The sequence below is a fragment of the Amphiura filiformis genome, chromosome 3 (genome assembly GCF_039555335.1).
Source record: "Amphiura filiformis chromosome 3, Afil_fr2py, whole genome shotgun sequence".
In the NCBI taxonomy this organism is placed as follows: domain Eukaryota; kingdom Metazoa; phylum Echinodermata; class Ophiuroidea; order Amphilepidida; family Amphiuridae; genus Amphiura; species Amphiura filiformis.
Window position 1 is genome coordinate 85,873,165 of NC_092630.1, and position 22,757 is coordinate 85,895,921.

Consider the following 22,757-nt stretch of genomic DNA (forward strand, 5'->3'; position numbering starts at 1 on the left):
ATAGCACACTACTTCCGTCAACTATTTATCTACTGCTGATAGCACACTACTTCATCAGCTATCTACTGCTTGTCGCACAATACTTCATCAGCTATCTACTGCTGATAGCACACTACTTCGTCAACTATTTAGAGCTGATAACATATACTTCAACTATCTTCCGCTGAAGATAGTTAGATAACTACTTCCACTATCCACTGCTTATCGCTTAATACTTCAACCGTCTGCTGATAGCACATTACTTCATCAACAGCTATCTACTGTTGAAAGCACGCTACTTCATCATCTATCTACTGCTTATCGCACAATACTTCATCTACTGCTGATATCACATTGACATTACTTCAACTGTCTACTGCTTATCGCAATATCACACACTAGTTCGTCAACTATCTACTGCTGATAGCAAGCTACTTCATCAACTATCTACTCACTGCTTATCGCATAATACTTCAACTATCTAATACTGATAGCACATTACTTCAACTGTCTACTCCTGATATCACACTACTTCAAATATCTACTGCTGATAGCACACTATTTCGTCAAAATAATATCTACAACTGATAGCACACTACTTCGTGTAAGTATTTAGAGCTGATAGCACACTACGTAAACTATCTACTGCTGATAATGATACCTGCGTCTTGACTCTGGAAAACAATTTTTTTTAAATCTCATTTTGCATTTAAGTTTTTAAGCCACCTACAGGAAACTAATTTGGGTATTATGAAGAAAATTGTTCCAAAATGTCCACTATATTGCATGTTGGCAATATCTCAAATTTGTTGAATATAATTTTCTTGGCCATGTGTCTAGTCCAGCAGCAGTCAAGTTTGGTGTCCCCCAAGGAACAGTTGTTAGACGCCTTATCCCCAGCAAACACAAAAACGTATTAAAAACGTTTTAAATAAGTTATATTTTGGCTTTTGGTTTAGGTAAACACGTTTTAATAACATTTAAATGTCGGGTTATATAAAGGTCATGATAACGTTTTAAAACGTTTTCTATGAAAACACACTACAACAATATTTTTTAATGTTTTCAAAAAATGTTATTGTAAGCAATATTTGCAAACATTTTTGCCAAATATTGTGTCAATACTTAAATAACATTATGTTAAAATATTTGAACCCAGCAACCACAGAAATGTTCTTAAAATGTTTTTTTCAAAACATTTTAATAACATTTAAATGTCGAGTTATATAAAGGTCATGAAAACGTTTTTAAAACGTTATTGAAAATATTTTGGGCAAACATTTTTCGCAAAATATTTTTTCAACCCCAAATAACATTTTGTTTAGAATGTTTTGTATCAAGTTTTCAAGAATGTTTTTGGAATGTTATTAAAACGTTTTTATACCCTTTATATAACCCGACATTTAAACGTTTTCTGTAAAACATTTTTGTTTGCTGAGCAGTAGATTATCAAAATATGTTTTTTAAGGTTATGAAAACGTTTTATACTCTTAATATACCCTTTATATAACCCGACATTTAAACGTTTTCTGACAATCTTTTATAACCTTTTGCGAATGATGTCGAAAACGTTTTGTGTTTGCTGGGTCACTAAAGTAAACAGATTACACATCCATTGTGGTCTTGCTAGCATTTGCCAGAGATATTTGTCTCATATCCCTGCTTTTATGAGCACCAATTATTATTTTGTAACAGAAAATACATTACGGTATACATGTTTATACACACATTGCTGGGTTACAAGAGTCGATAAACATTCAATTAACTATAGAGAATGGACTTAGTTTTGTCCAATGTAGTTATATTGAACTTTTCCTGAAGTAAATCGCCTATTGTAGCTTGCTGCATAGTTTTCTATACAGATAATAGGACTTATCCCTAAGTAAACAAAGTATACTGACCATTATTTCCTAGCCTCTTAACCACAGGCTACAATAGCTATTCAAGACACAAGGTATGTAAGGGATAAACTGTGCATATGAGTTATGGGTGCAAGTGGCATTAATGTTCACTGCCGTGAACAAAGAAATAGTTCTTTATAGTGTACAGGCTGTCAGAATGATTGGTATACGCATTGGTCAAGTTCCAGTAAATATGCATAGGCAAGACTGTCACATCAAACTGCAATGTAAGATCGGCCCTGTATGTTATTTTAAGAGGTAGCACTTATATAGTTTGATCAGCTCGTAATTGGCGGGAAATATTAGGCTTTTCCACTACGCCGAAAAGTAACCCACATTAAGAGTGCTATCTAGTTGACGTATCTGTTCTTTATTTTGTGTGTCAAAGAAAGTAGACAAAGTATATGATTTGAATTAATAATTTGTGCTGCTTCTGGCGGGGTGTCACACGAAAATTCTCAAAATTAATCCGCGATGTTATAAGGCCCGCTGATTACGAACTGATCAAAGTATAGACGAATCCAATTTCGCGCATTCCTACACCTCAATGGCAGCCATAGCTGGGTCCCCGTCGGCTCCATCTCACATAAAATGTGAAATGTTGCGGCCTTGGAGTGTATTTTATTTAAACTGCATTCTATCACCCGTGTTACACGTAGACAAAAGAATGATGACAGTTTACAACACAAAAGAATCTAACATCGAATTTTAAGCGGCTTTAATCCACCCAGTTGGGCAGTCACAATACCAGTTTGGTACTGCTGGGACCCAGTAATGGCCGACCAAATCCTAACCATGACTTGGCTCGTTGGATTCATCTATAGTATAATATTTCGGCCATTTTAAGAGAATTCGGTGTTGCATTGGAAGAAGCAGGTTTTTCAATAAACATCAAAACTGTCATGGCTCTCAATCATTTTGAAACAGCCTAAGTACATAGTAAATATCTTATTATGTGTTATAAAGTGGTCTAAATTGTATACATATGGAAAGGTTTCTATACAAAAACGATCTCTTTCTTTGTTGCTTGTTTCACCTATTCCACCTGTTTAAATGGCAGTATTGATTACCTACCCCTGGCAAATTAAGAAATACTCTTTTAGATAAATAGCGCCATCTATAGTTTGCATTTTCTTAATAATGAAGCCAATTCTATATACATCAAACAACCGTGTATAAACCACCATGCGCACAGTTTCCACGTCGATACACCTGAGCACACATTTTCGTCCAAGAGCTTCCAAGCAGAGAACAGCAAGCAGTGAATGTATGCACCACAGTCTTTGATTACACTACACGGTTGAGTGCATATCAATGTGAGAGCTGTGGAGCTTCTGGCTAAGGCCTCTTTGATTGGTTTTTGTCGAAACCTCAAGTGTTCCCTCCATCCAATCAGAATTTTTTTAAATATCAAACGAAAGTTAACACTTCCCCCTAAAACACTTTTCGTCACTAGGTCAACAGATAACGCAAGTCAATGTTATAGCAAGGCGAATGTGGTAAATCTGTTGAAAACTACCTATTCAAGCATATAAGTCAAAACCACAAGTGTTCCTTACAATATTTGTCAAATTTTATGTCAATAAATGAAAAAGCACACTTATATTGTCCATACACTAGCGTCACTAGAGTGAGCAATGGCCAATTCTCTTTAAATTGCAAATCGTGTGCAAAAAGTTACTATTTTCGCTTGTTTTGTCATACGGTTGTAAATTCAATGAACTATGACTTTGCTAAAAGAGCGCTTACAAATTGATATGTTGTACTCTAAATGCCATTTGTGATCAGGATTACACTGAACAAAAGCAGCTAGAAACACCATCATACCCGGATCTAAATCAGCACTAATAGCAGAAACTGGTTTTGAAGAAACTATATTAAGACTTTCTTGAACCTGTACAATTACAGCAAATTTCCATTTTAAACAGTCTGAAGAAGCGTGTAAAACAAGTCCTGCTGTAGTTCGTCTTTCATATACATATATGCAGTCACTTGAACCAGCTAAGGTTGTAGCATGACCCATTACTTTCATATATTTCAAATGCCATTTTGGATACACATGTAAATCGGGCTTTTTAAATAGTGAGCACACGCAGATAGAACCTGCCACGCCCCTATCCCTGCATTTGTCGTACACTGCGTATCTAGTGATTCTTCCATAGTGAACTAATTTGACTAAATTATGGCTGTTAGTTGATGTTGATGTAGGCATCTCAAAGACCAACGCAAAGGCGTCTTCACCTTGCTCAGCTCCTCCCATCACATGTACATTAAATTCAAGAGTCTGAACTTCCTATTGGTATAAAAAAAAAAAATAAAAAGATACATCTCTAAGCATACGTCCGTAATTATTTAAATACAATTATCAAGGACAAACATTGGACCTACGATTATATTTCCAACATTTCTTAGGTTGTTGTTTTGGTAAAAAAGATCTTAAGTACACTGTTGAAAAAAGGCTTGTTACATTTGAACCAAAAGAGTATTGGGCAAAACTAATAAATTCGCTGAATTCACTGCGAATTTTGGACACCTAAGTTGTTACTCTGCTATCTTATTGAAAAAAGTTGCAAGCATTTTAATGGTAAAGGGTCGGATTTCAAAAGTCTCTATACAAAGGATTCTGCATAGATTACTGGAAAAGTATCCAGAATATCCAGTGCGGTTCAAATTTAAACCAAAGGTTTGTCGCATGGTTGATGAAAAAGCAGACTTGAACCCAACAGAGAACCGGTTTGAAGAAGATGGCTAACAAGTGCATCAAGCCAGACTGCGATCAAGCTAGCAACAACCCTATAGGGTTTGCGCCACATCCTTTGGAAAAAGTGTAACATCATTGACCAATGAGAAATACGGGTAAGACATCTCGTCAGAAGCATGCGACGTCGCATTACAAAAGTTGTGAACATTGATGGAGGATACGCTAAGTATTGAAGGATACAAACTGAAGTATTATTCACCTATTGCACGGTTCCGCCATATGTGAGGAGAGGCTTGAACTGGCAATAGACATGAAAGGAAGTATTACGTAACTTTACGCAATGTTAAATGACTGGTTCAGTTCCCATTCATGCATGCTGCCAGATCGAGGCTCTCCTTGCATATGGCGGAACCGTGCAATGGGTGAATAGTGTGTTTGTTGTATTGGCTTCGCACTTTTGTATCATGATGGGCTACTACAACTTTTGAAATCCGATCCGTTGCAATTGATATGCTTGTAACTCGATACCCCTTTGATTCTTTTTAATCATTGTGACTTTTTCAAGTTTAACTATACTTTTTTCGAGCAGTGTATATGGTCGAATCCAACCAAAAGTGTCCACGGGCCAAAAATAAAAGTCCGAAATAAAAATGTCTCCACAATTTTTTCCTTTTGCCCATTGATTGATGACATATTGGCCTTATAGGAACCAAAAGTGCCATTACTAATCTTGAAAAATAAATCCAGGACGTGTGATAGTAAATGTGATATCAAAACCCAATGTTACCTACGAATACCACTAGGATGCTTTCACTATCGCAATACTAATCAACCTAAAACAAATGGAATATTCCCATTAACGCTTTTTTCGTGTAATGTAGACCACAGGGTGTCAGGAAAATGCTAGCTCAACCAGAAAATATTTATTTTTATTTTTATAACGCGATCAATATGATCTTAGTCAATTTATGCTAGTTTATTTTTGAAAATGAAGTTTAGGTCAGTTTCTGTATTTTATTTATCAAATGAGTATGAATCAATTTACACATTGTATAAGAACGAGTAGGATATATGTTTTCAAGAATATTAGGAATTATAAGCATACACCTAACGCTTTATACAATGAAAAGGTGAACAAACCCGGGTATTCGTAGGTAACATGAGCGATTTAACAATATCTATATTGAGTTTAGAGGTTTAAAGTTTGCTATTATGGTAATGAATTAATAAAATGGTAGTTTTAGATCTCTTTCAGATGGTACGTCCAAATGAATAAATGCTATTACCTTAGATCAAACATTTTTGATGCTTTTAGCAAGATTTTGACCACTTCATTTTGATATACAAGTAGTTAATCAGCAATTTTACATAATAAATAATTGTTGAATGAATCCGTATATGGGTAATAAATAGTGTCCTGGGGTACCGCTTAAAGTTTTTGACAATTAATTTCCATTGGTAGCGACACTTCATTACACATGTCATGTATTATGCTGTATTCGTAAGTAACATTTCAGTATTTGTAGGTAAGAATTAGACTTTTGGTGGATATCCCAATCAAAACTTCATTTTATAAAGCACTTTGAATGTATCATTTTCTTTATGTGCGTTTATTGATACTTTAGACCCTATCATGTATTAATAATGTCGGTTCACAGCGGTTGAAAGAGTATTGAAGTAAGAAACAAAGGCACTAAAGTGACTTTAATTTGCTTAATTGCACACAACTCGCTTAAAACCGTTATTGCAGACTTGTGAAGTCCATCTTGGAGTCAGTTACGTCTTGTGGCCTTTCGTTTGAGGGAAACTACAATTAGCTTTATACCAGGGTCCATCATTATGTTGTCTAGATCATGAGACAATGAGAACAGTCGTTTTTTCCATGGTATTCGTAGGTAACCTTAGCGAAAACGTCAAAAGTTACCTTCGAATAAATCAATTTGGACACAAATTACTCAGACACCAGAAGGTCGGTAAACATTTAAAATGAAGCACACATGACAGTTGACAAATCCAAGTATTTATCCCTTCTAATCTTCTTTGAATCTGATTTTTCTTTCAAATGAGCAGACCGTCGTCTATTTCAGTACATATTTTTCAACAATTAAGCCGTATTCAGTTTTGCATGGTGGGCATGTATGTGAATTCGCAACTTTCATTGACATATGATTTGATAGCAAACATACAGGCCTTCGTTATGTACCAATATGGGCATTGGCATGAATGGCGGTGTTTCACAATACTGTCATGATGTCAAATTGTATTCGTAGGTAACATTCGGTCACCGAAATTTACCTACGAATACTTGCTTTTATTGTTGACATCTCAGAAATATTTAAACGCAGGCTATTGAAACTTGGTAGAAATAAAGAGTGTATTACCCTGCACCTATTGCGTAACTATTGTTTACTATTCTCTCTCTTTGTGGAAATGACACAGCTTTTAACATGTATTCGGAGGTAATGCATATTTTTTACCAAACCTACCTTTGTGCCATTTAGAATTTCTGGCAGCTAAACACAATAATAAAGATGCCCGAATGCAATGCATTTCAGTATTGGACATATCAAAGCTTGTATCAATTGCGCATTTATTAGTGATTTCCATTTTTAAAGATATATCTAGTGCTATGAAAAATTGTATTCGTAGGTAATGTAAAAAATACCACTCAAAAAATGATCACAAAAATTCATAATTATGTACAAATATGTGAAAAATTGAACAGGCAATCTTTGAATACACGCCTTTCAGGAAATCAATTTAGATTCAATCCAATGACTTCTTTTCATAACTGATTTAGACGTTTTTAAAATACTTTAAGAAAAAAAAAAAAAAAATGGGTAAAAATAGCATGTTTTGGGGTCTCTGTGTCTAAGTTTTTCACAGAAGGGGTCTTATTATAGATGGCGCGAAGCGTATGATCAAGGCGAATAAACACAATACAAAAACGAATGCCAATTGATTAATAATTTTAAGTTATGGCCCTGAACATGCCGTGTACACTTTTCGTTGGATTCGACCATATAGTGTGTCTCGTCTGAAGTTGAGAGTGACGCCATGTAGTAGGTAGTAATAGTACATGATGCAGTTATGTCTACAATAGAATTCACCACGACCTTTGCAGGACTTAAACCTCATTAAAAGCTATTAAACCAAGATAACACTCATTATCTGTCATTTACATATCAGGGAGGTACGACCATTTGCAGATGCCCAACCTACTCAGTTTTTAACCTACATGTAATGTATTCAATATTCTTGATTGACATCAAGTACAAAAAATATCCGTCAAGTGGATTAGCTTTAATGCCCTTCGCAAGAGAGCGGAGAGCGGTAGTAGTAGTAGTAGTAGTAGCAGTAGCAGTAGTCGTCGTCGTCGTCGTCGTCGTCGTCGTCTAAATCCATCCTTTCTCCAGGAGCACCATCCAGATTAAGGATGTCAAAAGTCTCTAACGTGTGTAAAAGTCACAAATTGGTCAAGTTAGTCTAATACCGTAGTTATGTGTGTATTAGGAACAGTTTTTATAGCTGCTTGCTGATTAGTCAAGAGTTAGCTTGATATTGGCTTTATAATTCAAACATGCTCCTAGAGCATGTACTATTTATAAGTAGTCAAACATGCTCCTGGAGCATGTACTTAAATTGATGCTCCTGGAGCATGTACTTAAATTGAAAATATTTGTAAGTCAAACATATGCTCCTATACATGTATACCATATGGTGCAGGACCATATTATCGGGCCAAAATTGCACAAAAGCATTCCCCTGGACAAGGAACTTACTGTTAATTGTCTCGCTGTAACTCATGCGAAACTTTGGGAACTGATCTTGGCTGCGTAGATCAGTTGTGGATGTCTAGGGTGTACGTTTTCAAGTAGCAAAGTCAGTGAGTTGTTGCTAAATGGTTTATGGAAAGATGTGGGCCGTAGTGGTCAGCGACAACCTGTCAAGTGTGCTGAGGCTTGTGGATCAACAAGCCTGTGCATAGCGCAGTATAAATCACTGCGCTTAAAACATTTTGGTTGATTATGGCTAAAACTGAACGTGCAAACATGACATAATAGAGAGCAGAAACTTACGAAAGTAACATATCAAATTAAAAGATGTAAAGGAAACAATGTACCCATACTTTACCTTATGAACAGTCTTATATACATTTGTAACACGGATTGGTATTAGTCTCCGACACGCACCAAAACCTGATTTTGATTGAGAGTTTGCTTTCTTAAACTGAGCCTGGATAATATTATTGATGTGTCCTATCGCATAATCTGCCAATAATAGTACATCTGTAGTATTTGTTACCCCTGGTACTGTTGTTCCTTGTTCACATATACATTTTCCGGCTTCGGGAGCGATTCCCATAGATTTACATGTTCTGTTAGGGTTGATTTCAATAAAAAGTCCCATAGGATCCACGTCATATTTCTTTGCATCGGTGACTGTGTAAGTGGCATGTCCCGATGTTAAAGATAGCAACGTGTGTCTTAAATCTAGAATATTAACCATGCGATCTTGATTGACTCCAAGCGAATGTAGTTTTTTAGCACCAATATGTTGTTCTATATCCTTCGAAGCAATGAGGAAGAGTACAGGATGTGCCATCTCAATTTTGGACTCTTTTGTTTTTTTCACAAAGGTACCGTACTTATTGCCATGATCTCCGAACATTAGAGTTATAGTGTTATCTAGCGAGGTGAGATATTTGACATATCTTGCAAGACTTTCGTCTAATGTCTGAATTCGACGTCCACTACTCTCATGTCCTAGATTAAGATCCACATAGTGGAAGAATGGTTTGTTAATATCATCTAGTTGCCTTTGCATCAACTCTAACGATGACATAATGTAGTGAGTTTGATAAAATCCATTATAACATATTGCAACTTTTTTAACATGTTTAAATGGATCTGTTATCTTGTTAGCTTCCAATATTTCGCAGTTAGATAACGATATATCTATTTGATCAATACCTTTAGTTTCTAGCGCTTTCTTCAGTGTGGAGTATGTCTTCGAGTTGTTCTTCAGGTCTTTCACGCCTAATAATTTGGGTATACCACAAGCACATTTTTTGACGCTCCATGTCCAACACAAATCATCAATCCACATTGTATGATAGCCATCGTTCTTGAAAATCTTAAACATGTCACCAATAGAGGATTGGTGCTTTAGTAAAAAGCCACGGGTCTTAATAGTTCCTGAAGTAAATGCTACTGTATTTACATAAGTACCACCTTCGAGAGATTGCATTAGGTTATAATTGAATACATGGGCCTCATGATTATCTCGGATATCTTGCAACTGCTTCACGGTCTGCGGCATTGAGCGAAAGAAATGGCTATGTGACGTCGAGTCCAGCCATATGATGTTAATATTAGTTGCATTGGTGTATTTAACTTCACCCCCTACAGGAATATTCTGAGGAAGCAATAGAAGCTGGCGAGCAATTGTGTTATTGTTTATCCTACAAGTAACAAAGCAGAACCCATAGTTAGGTTTTATCGGAGTACTTTTGATTTGATTAAGTATAGACTCTTGGAGATGATGTATACTAGGTAGTTTCGTCCATTTTAGCGTTCCGTCATCAGAAGAGATTTCACCAAGCATTATGTGGTGTTTGCATAGTTGTTGAGAACAGAAGACCCGTCGATTTCCTCCATTAATCTGTTAAAACAAAAGGAAAATCGGTGGTTTTTTTCGGTACACTCGTAGAAATTGTTCGTTGGCATTACTCAGTAAGTTGATGTAAGTCGTTGCGTCAACTTTCCGAGTAATGCCAACGCGTACAATTTTGAGTAACGCTGACTCGATATCATTATGTTGGTGGCACTCATTTGCACTTACTTTATTGAGTTGTTACAACTCAGAATATGAAACTAGGTTAGCATAATTTTCTAGAGGGGTGCTATATATAGTATACAAAATTTTGCACTGATTACAAAAATAAATATTTGAACACTGCTAATTGTGCAGAAAATGATCCAATTAGGTGAATTAAGTAACAAAGTACCAAATTGGAATAACTCAAAACAATAAGTACCAGTAACTTAATATGAACGAGTTACATCAACTTACATGTTGAGTTACAATAACTCAACTAATTTGTTCTTTGAATCTTGTTTATTTTTCTAAGTTCCCTGAACTTGAATTCAGAAGTTGGCATTACTTAAAAAGTTGACGCAACGACTTACATCAACTTTTTAAGTAATGCCAACAAAGTTGATTAGTTGACGGAACTTTTGAGCTTTTTCAGCATTTTTAAGTTCGGATAACTAAAATGAATTTTGTTTTGGCAACTTTTACACTATTTTTGTGTTGTCCAAACTTACTCCTTTTGAATTGCGCGAACAAGGCGAACAAGTCATTTCTATGAGTGTAAGATTCGCGCAAACCTGATTACAAGGGAGTTTGGAACCGAAGAGAATGCTTTAGGTTAGCGATAACTCCATTATTTGCCACCAGATATGGGTAGTTTCAACGTGAGTAGTATTATGTGAGTAAACGCGGTTATTCTGCAATATGGAGTACAACACCCCATATTACCCGTAAGATACTCTGGCATGATTCTAAACATCTGTTAAGAATCTCATGATTATTATTTGTGTTGGCGGATCGTGAGATATGTATCAGAATTACTGTTTTCGGAATTCAGAGCTATTCAGGTACCGCAAGACCTGTTCAGCAAATATGTAAAACTAACTTGTACAAGAAATAAAACCGATTTAGGAAGACTGTACCTAATTGCACCAAAGAATGATGACCAAATGGGATATACATGCAGAGTATGCAAAGTAGGTATTTAGGAATATTCTCAATCATTCAGGTAGAAAAATAAAATTTTATCTTTTAAACTGGACTTACTGTTTTTGTTGACTACAGTATTACGTTATATCCATGACGCATCATCAGGTCTAGTGATGTTAAATTGGCTGTGTGTAATTGACCTATGACATCACGGTGATATAGGAGTGACGTCACACTGGAGTCGCCGAGGACTTTTCCTGATCGTGGGTTCTAAACTCTGCACAAGTTGTGGCGTAGTCCCCTCCGCGATTCAAAGTCGGTTCCTCCCTGCGAACATAATTATATAGACTAGGAGCCCAGACCATTTATTCAGCTCAGAAGAGACAAAAGGTTTGATGGCCTGGTTATGTTAGTATATAGGCCCAAGATTCAATATTCCATATTGGAACAATTACCCATTGTGGATTACAAAAATACAAAGGACTGCAACTTTTTCCTGTACGGGGGCCAGGCAGTAGCCTCAATGGGCCCGATATCCCATAACTTGTTATTCAGCTGAAGAGACACGTGGGTGGATCGTTTTGAATTGGAACTATTACCCATTGGGGTTTGCAAAAATACCAATGCCAGCAACTTTTTTCCTGTACGGTAGCCCAGACAGTAGCCTCAAAGGGCCCGACATCCCATACATTTTAGCACTCTGTCTGGTAATCATTAATGATTACACTAGAATTACTGATAAAAGTAGAACTATAATTGATTTGATCTTTGTGTCTCGTCCAGAATTGGTCATTTCGTCAGGTGTACATAGTTTAGGACTTAGTGATCATTCATTAATATATGTTGTTCGTAAACACAAACAAATTAAATTACCTCCAAGAACTGTCAAATCAAGAAACTTCAAAAATTTTGATGAATCACACTTTGTGAACACAATTCAGAATATTGATTGGGAACAAGTAAACTGTATTGATGATGTTGATGATGCTTTATCTAAGTGGCAATCATTGTTTAATGAAGCATGTGATAAACATGCACCTTTTAAAACTAAGCGTATAAAGGGACATCTCCCTGAATGGGTAGACAGTAATTTTCTTAAATTGTGTAAGGATAGGGATTATTTGTATGCCAAGGCTCATAAAAGCAATGACCCTGATGATTGGGAAAAAGCTAAGTCAGTTAGAAATAGAGTTAACAATATGAAATTTTATTTGAAGAAGAAGCACTTTGAAAAGGCAATTAATGATAATGTACATGATAGTAAAAAGTTATGGAAAACACTTAAAAAGTAATTCCAAGTAAAAGGATAAGCCAAATGTGCCTAACATTATAAGCCAGAATGGTCATGGTAATATTGCTACAGGTAAAGACACTGCTGACTCATTTAATCAATTCTTCACCTCAGTAGGTGAAGAACTTAGTAAACAATTTGATAATATTGATATCATCTGCCCATGTAATGATGGGAAAAGTAGTATATTTCGATGTAACCATAGTGAGAGTTTTAGATTCTATTCTGTATCCTATGATTTTGTATACAATCAAATATGTAATATGGATAATAATAAGTCACCCGGTTTAGATAAATTCAGTGTAAAACTACTCAAATTGGCTGCACCTTATGTGTCAAAATCACTTGCTCATATTTGTAACATTTCTTTAAACAGTTCCAAATTTCCTGATGAGTGGAAAAAAGCCAAAGTTACTCCAATTTTTAAATCTGGTGATAAGAACAATGTAAGCAATTACAGGCCAATTTCTGTCTTGCCAATTATTTCAAAGATTATTGAAAGAACTGTTCATAACCAATTTTATGATTATCTTTGTAGTAGAAATATCCTTTCTGATTCTCAATCTGGTTTTAGATCCAATCATTCTACAACAACAACTTTATTAGATGTTCAAGATTATATTCTTAATAATATGGACAATGGTTTTGCAACAGGAGTTATATTTTTAGACTTAAAAAAGGCTTTTGATACGGTAAATCATGAAATTCTAATTAATAAACTTGCTGACTATGGTATTATAGGTAATGAACTTGCTTGGTTTAAATCATACCTAAGTAATAGGGCTCAAGCTGTGCATGTGAATTCTTTTCTGTCAGATTTCAAAACTTATAATACTGGAATTCCTCAAGGCTCAATCTTAGGTCCTCTACTATTTATAATTTTTGTTAATTGTTTACCTGATGTTGTAACTTGTAAGACAGTAATGTATGCAGATGATACTTCTCTTATGTGTAAAAAAAAAAATGTTGATGATCTAAAAGTGCAACTAGAATCTAACCTAAAATCTGTTGCTAACTGGTTTAAAGCTAATAAGCTCACATTAAATACTGATAAAACCAAGTTTATGATTTTTGGAACTAATCAAACACTTAATCGTTACAATGACATAACTCTCACATTTGATGACAAAATTATTGAAAGAGTTGATGTTTTCAAATATCTTGGTATTAAGTTTGATAGCAATATGTCTTGGTCATCACATATTGATTATTTATCTGGAAATGTTTCCAAGAGAATTGGTGTTGTGAAACGTGCAAAGTATTTCCTTCCTCATAAAACCTTAGTTATGCTCTCTAATGCACTTGTAATTCCACATTTCGACTATGCCAGCAGTGTTTGGTCTAACTGTTCTGCAACCAATCAATATCAGCTTCAAGTACTTCACAACAGATTAGCTAGAACAATTCTCTTTGCTGATATCAGAACACCAGTAGATGATATGTTAAATTCTTTAAATTGGATTAAACTTTGTGATAGATGGTCTAATCACATGATTATTCTTACCTTTAAATGTATCAAAAATATTTGTCCTGAATATTTATGTAATCAATTTGAATTTGTTCATAATGCTCATGATCACAATACAAGGAGTCATTCTTCTAACACATTGATCGTGCCTAAATACAATTCTAATAGTGGTAAACGTACATTTATTGTAAGAGCTGCAAACTTATGGAATAACTTATCACCATCATATCGTGTAAACCTTGAAACTCTGTCTTTGCATCAATTCAAGACATGCATCATTACTTCTGCTAAATCATAATCATTTATTTTTATTTTGTATGTATTTTTTAGATTTATATCGTTCATGTACTTGGGATGCATTTATTTTCTTTCATACTTATTATTGATGTTTTTGTATACATTTTAATATCATGTTATTTTGTAAATATTCTGTAATAATGTTGTAAATATTTATATTGTATGAGGGCCTGCTTGGAAAGCAGTGCTTGCCACTGAAGTAGTTTAAATCCCTCAATAAAGATTTCACAAATCAAAAAAAAAATAAGTCCATCAGAGTTTATATACCAGTGCTGCAGAATGGGCGTCAAGTCTACACTACATCAAAAGTCAGAGCTGAAACATTTTGCCAGACCTTTGTCGCTAAATGTTAGCTTCCCCGCACAAAAAAATCTGCTCCTGAAGTTCAGCATTCAGCAACATGCTCAAAGGAAAAGATAGCCCTCAAGGTCAAAGATTTTTGGAAGTTTCTTAGGAATCTACAACCAGATAAAGCTACTGGTCCTGATGATATCATCGCAAGCGTCCTGAAGGAATACAGCGCAGAACTGGCAAAACCACTCAGTCTGCTGTTTGAGCTTTGCTTCTCCAAGGAAGTTTTTCCAAGGCAATGGAAGACTGCATTTTTCATCCCTATTTACAAGAGATGCGAAGTCTAATTCATCTATGTACCGCCCCATCTCTCTGCTCTGCACCATCAGCAAGATCATGGAGGCTGTTGTACAGAACTTCAGAAGTACCTCCTTGGAAACCAACTGATATCAGATAGAAAGTTTGGATTTAGGCACATACCACAGTATAACTGATATCTTTACCATTCTGACCCAAGAGTGGTCCAACTCCCTGGACAGAGGCAACGACCTGCGTCTGACTGCCCTGGATATCAAAGGAGCATTCGATAATGTCTGTCATAATGGACTTTGATCGAAACTCATGGCAAAAGGAGTATCCGGCAAGCTGCTCATCTGGATTAGTAGCTACCTGACAAATCATTCCATCAAAGTTGTCTGTATCTGGCCATCCTCCATTAGGGGTCAATATTGAACCCACCATTGTTCTCTATCTTCATTGATGACCTGGGTGATGAGTGTGAACCCCAATTCTACCTCTACGCAGATGATTCCACCTTGTTTTGTGAGATTACATCTAGAGACAACCCTGCTAACCTGAACAGAGACCTGGAGAAAATGAGGATCTGGGCAGATAAGCATGACAGACGGGTGGTGACCTTCGAGACATCGAAACGTAAGGCAATGGCAATATCAAGAAAGAGGAATCCAACCAAGATATATATTCTGTTTGGTACCACCAAACTGGCTGAGAAGGAGGAGCTGGAGATCCAGGGTCTCACAGTCGACAGCAAGCTGACCTGGACAAAGCACATTTCTAACGTCTCATACAGAGCAGGACAGAAGTTGGGCGCTCTGAGGAGAGTTGCAAATAAACTTGGATGTCAGAGGCAGAGCAACTGTTTACAAGGCTAAAGTTTGTAGCGTGATTGAATACCGCTCACTGTCTAAGATGAGTGCCAGCACCCCCCACTCTAGGATTACTAGACTCTATCCAGAGGAAGGACCTTCGAATCATAAGCGTGAGCGAAGAAGAAGCAAGTACAGAGCTGAACATCACATCTCTCCATCAAAAACGTCAAGTGGCTGCAACAACAGTCCTCTATAAAATGCACACCAGCTTGTTCCCACCAGATCCGAAGGCACAGCCACCAAAATCATTTGTAGTCAGAAGGGCTACCCGGTCAAGCCTGTCCATGCCTTGATATGCTCTCACAGTACCAGTTTCCAGAACCATATCTACTGGCAGGACCTTCATCCACACTTCAGTTCACGTTTCGAATAGCCTACCAGATGGGGTAGTCGGAGATATATCTGACAACGGACCACCATCCTTCAAGAGCAGCGTGCATAAGCATCTTATTTCACATGTCTGATGCTTTACCCTTCACTCTTGTTGTTCCTAAGCTACTGTGAACCACTGATTGGCCCATGTGGTTTTCTGTTATAGTGCCGATATAATCGAGTGCCTTTTTTAAGTTCTTGAAATGTGTCACTCCTCATGGGCTATTGTTCACTTTAGTATTTAAAAACCAGTAAAAATGTTTTTCAGCCAAAAAGACACGCATATCTTTTTGAATTGGAACTATTGCATATTGGGGTTTACAAAAATACCAATGACAGCAACTTTTTCCTATACGAGGGCCCAGACAGTAGCCTCAAAGGGCCCGATGTCCCATAACTGGTCCCATAAATGCTCTCTTTTTCCAATCAAAATTGGTTTAACATGAATAAAGTCGCATTGTGCCGAATGAGGCTTTAAAATTTGTTACGAAGAAGCTGTCTATTGCTGATATTGATATCGATGAAGTACCTATCTCCTGCTGATATTGGTATTGATGAAGTAGCTATCTTTACTACTGGTGATATCAGTATTGATGAAGTAATTACCTACTTCTGATATTGGTTTTGATGAAGTAGCTATATCTACTGTTGATATTTAATGAAGTATAGCTGTCTACTCTTGACATTGGTGTATTGATGAAGTAGTTATCTATTGTTGATACTGGTGATACTATCTGATGCTAGCTGAATAACCAGTTATGGGACATCGGGCCTTTTGAGGCTACTGTCGTGGCCCCCTATACAGGAAAAAGTTGTTGCCATTAGCAGATTAGTATTGTTTTGTGTAGACCCCAATATGCAATAGTTCCAATTCAAAAAGATCCATGTGTTTATTTGGCTGAATAACCAGTTGTGGAATATCTGGCCCATTGAAGCTACTGTCTGGGCCCCCGTACAGGAAAAAGTTGCTATCCTTAGTATTTTTGTAGACCCCAATGTGCAATAGTTCCAATTCAACAAGATCCATCCATATGTCTCTTCAGCCGAATAACCAGTTATGGGATATCTGGCCCATTGAGGCTACTGTCTGGGCCCCCGTACAGGAAAAAGTTGGTGTCATTGGTATTTTTGTATACACAATGGGTAATAGTTCCAATTCAAAAAGATTCATCCATGTGTCTCTTCAACTGAATGGGTAGTTCATTGGTAAATCACCAGCGCGGTCATCTTCGGAGTCTAATTTCACCCTTCTTAAAATGAACACTCCTGGTGTAGTTCTCTCTTGGAAGATGACAAAATTGGATAAATCAGTTAAGGGACATTAGGCCCTTTGGAAAATTTGTAAAATCGGTTATGGGACATTGGGCCCTTTGAGGATACTGTCTGGGCCTCTGTAAAAATAATGCAATGCAAAAATATTTATGCATGTCTTCCTTCATCAGCTGAATAACCTGTTATGGGGCATCGGGGTCTTTGAGGCTACTGTCTGGGCCCCTGTACAGGAAAAAATTGCTGTCATTGGTATTTTTGTGCACCCCAATGTGTAATAGTTCCAATGCAAAAATATTTATGTTTGTCTTCCTTCAGCTGAATAACCTGTTATGGGGCATCGGATCTTTGAGGCTACTGTCTGGGCCCCTGTACGGGAAAAAGTTGCTGTCATTGGTATTTTTGTAAACCCCAATGGGTAATAGTTCCAATGCAAAAAGATTCATCCATGTCTCTCTTCAGTTGAATAAATCAGTTATGGGACATTAGGCACTTTGAGGCTACTGTCTGGGCCCGTACAGAAAAAAAGTTGCTGTCATTGGTATTTTTGTGCACCCCATTGTGTAATAGTTCCAATGCAAATAGATTCATTCATGCCTTCCTTCAGCTGAATAACCTGTTATGGGGCAGTCAGGCTCTTTGAGGCTACTGTCTGGGCCCATGTACAGGAAAAAGTTGCTGTCATTGGTATTTTTGTGCACCCCATTGTGTAATAGTTCCAATGCAAAAATTACGCATGTCTTCCTTCAGCTGAATAACCTGTTATGGGGCATCGGGCCCTTTGAGGCTATTGTCTGGGCCCCAGTACAGGAAAAAGTTGCTGTCATTGGTATTTTTGTAAACCCCAATGGGTAATAGTTCCAATGCAAACAGATTCATCCATGTCTCTCTTCAACTGAATAAATCAGTTATGGACATTGGGCCCTTTGAGGCTACTGTCTGGGCCTCCGTACAGGAAAAAGTTGCTGTCATTGGTATTTTTGTAAACCCCAATGGGTAATAGTTCCAATGCAAAAAGATTCATCCATGTCTCTCTTCAGTTGAATAAATCAGTTATGGGACATTAGGCACTTTGAGGCTACTGTCTGGGCCCCGTACAGAAAAAAAGGTGCTGTCATTGGTATTTTTGTGCACCCCATTGTGTAATAGTTCCAGTGCAAATAGATTCATTCATGCCTTCCTTCAGCTGAATAACCTGTTATGGGGCACTCAGGCTCTTTGAGGCTACTGTCTGGGCCCATGTACAGGAAAAAGTTGCTGTCATTGGTATTTTTGTGCACCCCGTCCCCATTGTGTAATAGTTCCAATGCAAAAATTACGCATGTCTTCCTTCAGCTGAATAACCTGTTATGGGGCATCGGGCCCTTTGAGGCTATTGTCTGGGCCCCAGTACAGGAAAAAGTTGCTGTCATTGGTATTTTGTAAACCCCAATGGGTAATAGTTCCAATGCAAACAGATTCATCCATGTCTCTCTTCAACTGAATAAATCAGTTATGGACATTGGGCCCTTTGAGGCTACTGTCTGGGCCTCCGTACAGGAAAAAGTTGCTGTCATTGGTATTTTTGTGCACCCCAATGTGTAATAGTTCCAATGCAAAAAGATTCATCCTTGTCTCTCTTCAGCTGAATAACACCATATGGGCGGGCCCCTTTAGGGCTACTGTCTGGGCCCCCGTACAGGCCAAAATTGCTGTCATTGCTATAGGCGTCAAAAGTATCCCCATGGGAGTGATATCCAACAAGTTTTGTCCATGTCTCTCTTGAGCTGAATAAATGTATTTTTGGCCCCCTATTTTGTGATCCCCAGGACGCCCGTACAGGCTGTGACCCGGCAGCAATATGGAATATTGAATCTTGGGCATAACCAGGCCATCAAACCTTTTGTCTCTTCTGAGCTGAATAAATGGTCTGGGCTCCTAGTCTAATATCATGATATTGCTTCCTTCACACCTTTTTCGTGACATATGTCTAACACAATAACGGTTGAACGATTCTACGGTATAATACGCACCTCCAGGTTGGCAATCACACTTTTGGTTGATATCCCTGGTAAAATTATACTCAGAGTTCATAATAAAAATCCACTAACAATGCAGTAAGAGGCGAATTAGGTAGTTTTCCACTGCTCACAACTATGCTTTTTTTTTATCTGTAAAATACTGGTGGAAGCTTAACGAAACATGTATGAATGGTAATGATTCTCTTGTAATTCAAGCACTTGTAGATAACAGAAAGTTAGTGTGTACTAGTAATTTTACATGGTCGACAGGTATAAAAAAATATATTTAGCCTTATCAATAGGATTGATATTTGGGATAAACCAAATACGATCACCGCTTCCAATTTTAATGACATTATTGTATCTAAACTTCAAATCGTTTATAGCAATCTTTGGGTTAATCATATTAATAATTTTAATCCAAAACTCAGAACACATTGTACATTAAAAATTTCTTTCAGTACAGAAAATTATGTTATTATCGCTAAAACATATTCCAGAGCTGTAAATTAAGAATAAGCGCACATAATCTTATGATCGAAAAGGTCGTCACTTCTCTCCAAATAAATCCAGAGAATAGAATTTGTACACTTTGTAATTTAAATCAGGTGGAGGATGAATTTCATTTTATAATGATATGTCCTTACTATACTAACCCTCGCCAATATTTATTATCTACAATAGGCCTACAATGAAAGGTATGAAATAGATGGCATGGCAGACACTGACATTTTCAAACTTCTAATGAGTGCAAGTGACTGCGACAGTATTACTTCAATAACCAAATTTGTCAAGTCAGCTTTTGATTCACGTACGAACATTGACTTATAGATAGGCCTAATAATAACGAAGTGCCCCTTATGGGCTTACAGCAGCGACCCCCTGTTATATTTTCATTCCAGGGCTCAATGCACCGCACCGTGGACCTGAGATTTGAATTAAAGTTTTAACTTCAACACTACACTATTTTTCGCTCACCTGGAACGTTTTCACTAGTCTGACTAGCGTCTTCAGCAGATGGTGATGCTGTGTTGATATCTTGTCTACGATCGAGATATCTCTCACTGATGACGTCATATGATTGACAGAATGACGTCATAGGATGTTACGATGTAGCGCCGCCCCCCCTGCAATTTAGAGCTGCTGATGCAGAGCGTTCAGGACTGCGGGAGTTTCAACCACCTTCAAACCTCAAAATACACGGAGGAGTGCACTTGTAGCCCCTAAAGACAAGACAGAACCTGTAAAACAATCTGGGATTGTGTATCAAATTGACTGTGCTGATTGTGACGCGAGTTATATCGGCGAGTCTGCCAGGAAACTTGAGAAAAGGCTTAGTGAACACAAGTCTACTGCTGGCAGCTCTAAATCAGCGGTCAGAGAACATGTTGTGAGATCCAAAGGTCACCAGATTGATTGGGAAAACGCTAAGGTGCTCGAACGGAGGCAGAAATAGTTTTCCCTGAGAATTCTTGAAGCCATCCAAATAAGGACTCAAAAACCGAGACTAAATCGTGACCAAGGACTAGAAATAGATGTCCTATTTGGGATAACTTGCTGATGCCCGGGGGGGGGGGGCGCTACATCGTAACATCCTATGACGTCATTCTGTCAATCATATGACGTCATCAGTGAGAGATATCCCGATTGTAGACAAGATATCAACACAGCATCACCATCTGCTGAAGACCGTCGACTAGTGAAAACGTTCCAGGTGAGCGAAAAATAGTGTAGTGTTGAAGTTAAAACTTTAATTCATTTTATCTACCACTACGTATGAATATCCACTCGTATAAGTTATATTTCTTTTATAATTGTAAATATTTGTACGTGTAACTTTAATTGTAAACATTTGTACTTTAATAATTATTATTAACATGATTAACTATACCAGTTTGTTTGGTGAATGTTAATAAAATATTGATTGATTATTACTTTTGAGGACAAGGACGTTATTGTGCTCGACAAAGAACATAGGTGGCACGAAAGAAGGGTGAAGGAAGCAATATAATTATGTTCACAGGGAGGAACCAACTTTGAATCGCGGAGGGGGACTACTCCACAACTTGTGCAGAGTTACGAACCCACCATCAGGAAAATTCCTCGGCGACTCCAGTGTGACGTCACTCCTACCACCGTGACGTTACAGGTCAATAACACACAGCCAATTCAACATCACTAAGCCCTATGTCACTTGATCGATAACGCAAAGTATCCTTAAAAAAACAAATTATTTTAGAATATCTCCTGAAATTCAGTGTTACCTTAGAAGATCTACTGATATTTTCCGTTATTTTAGAGAATGTTGTGAATTTTTGTGTTTTTTTACATTATTCTTGTCTTTTCTTAGGTTTTATTAAAATGTTTGGTTATTTTGCGTTATCGATCATGTGACATAGGGCCTATCACTAGGCCTCATATGGTGATACGTCATGGATATGAGGGGATACTGTAGTCAACAAAAAGAGTAAGTCCAGTTGAAAAGATTTATAACATAGGGTTTTTTATCTTTTCAATTTTCGTATTCAAGTCTATTGTTCAGAAACGAAAACGCAAGGGATATAAGTGAGTTGATTTGTAACTTGAATTCAATCAGCTTATTTCAATAGAGGTTGATGCATGTGTCAATAAATATTATAGAACACCGGTGTTTTTAGTGGTCTAGCGCCCCTCTCGTCTTTGATGGTGTTAAATTGGTTCACATTAATGTGATAAATGCCAATCCGAATGAAAATGTCCACTTTTTTCTGTAAAAATGTTGAAAATAAGTGCTTAAGTCACAAAAGGTCCGCTTATGAGCCTGTCGCACTTCCCTCGTATCAATAAATATCTCCCTATTTCGCCTCCTCCTCCCCTTCCGAATCAGTCTCCCCGCTCCCTCCCCGGGACCTTCTCTCCTTTCGACATGCTCGAGTTCATCTCTTTGTAGTCTTTCCGTCTCTCCCTTTTCTCTCTTTCTACCTCGCCCCTCCCACTCTCACTTGTTCAGTCTATCAGTCTCAAGTATCTCCCCATCCCTCTTTGTAAAATTTATCAGTATGATCAATGACTGAAAAAAATCAGCTCCGCAAAAATAAACATTTAAAATAAACTCGGATCTCGCCTATAGGCCCAACCTATTAATCAGATTAGCAATTCCAATTGTTACGGCAATGAATGAAATCAATTAGTTTCGCTTCAACGCAATTCTTTGGTTTTGTATATTACCACACACGCAGGTTTTAATGTGTATTTTGGGACGAAAATAATTCCCCGTTTCATCTCTAAATAATTAT

The 22,757-nt window shown here is 37.2% G+C and overlaps 1 protein-coding gene across 1 annotated transcript in view; it reads right to left on the reverse strand.

Moving 5' to 3' along the window:
* Positions 1 to 1,594: 1,594 nt before the first annotated feature.
* Positions 1,595 to 22,757, reverse strand: part of LOC140149299 (uncharacterized) — a 32,630-nt gene continuing 11,467 nt past the window's right edge. The window contains exons 5-6 of the mRNA XM_072171565.1: positions 8,716 to 10,245; positions 1,595 to 4,173 (exon numbers count right to left, since the gene is read on the reverse strand). Of these exons, the coding sequence (XP_072027666.1) occupies positions 3,595 to 4,173; positions 8,716 to 10,245 (2,109 nt within the window). The 3' untranslated portion in view covers positions 1,595 to 3,594. The remainder of the gene's footprint in view (positions 4,174 to 8,715; positions 10,246 to 22,757) is intronic.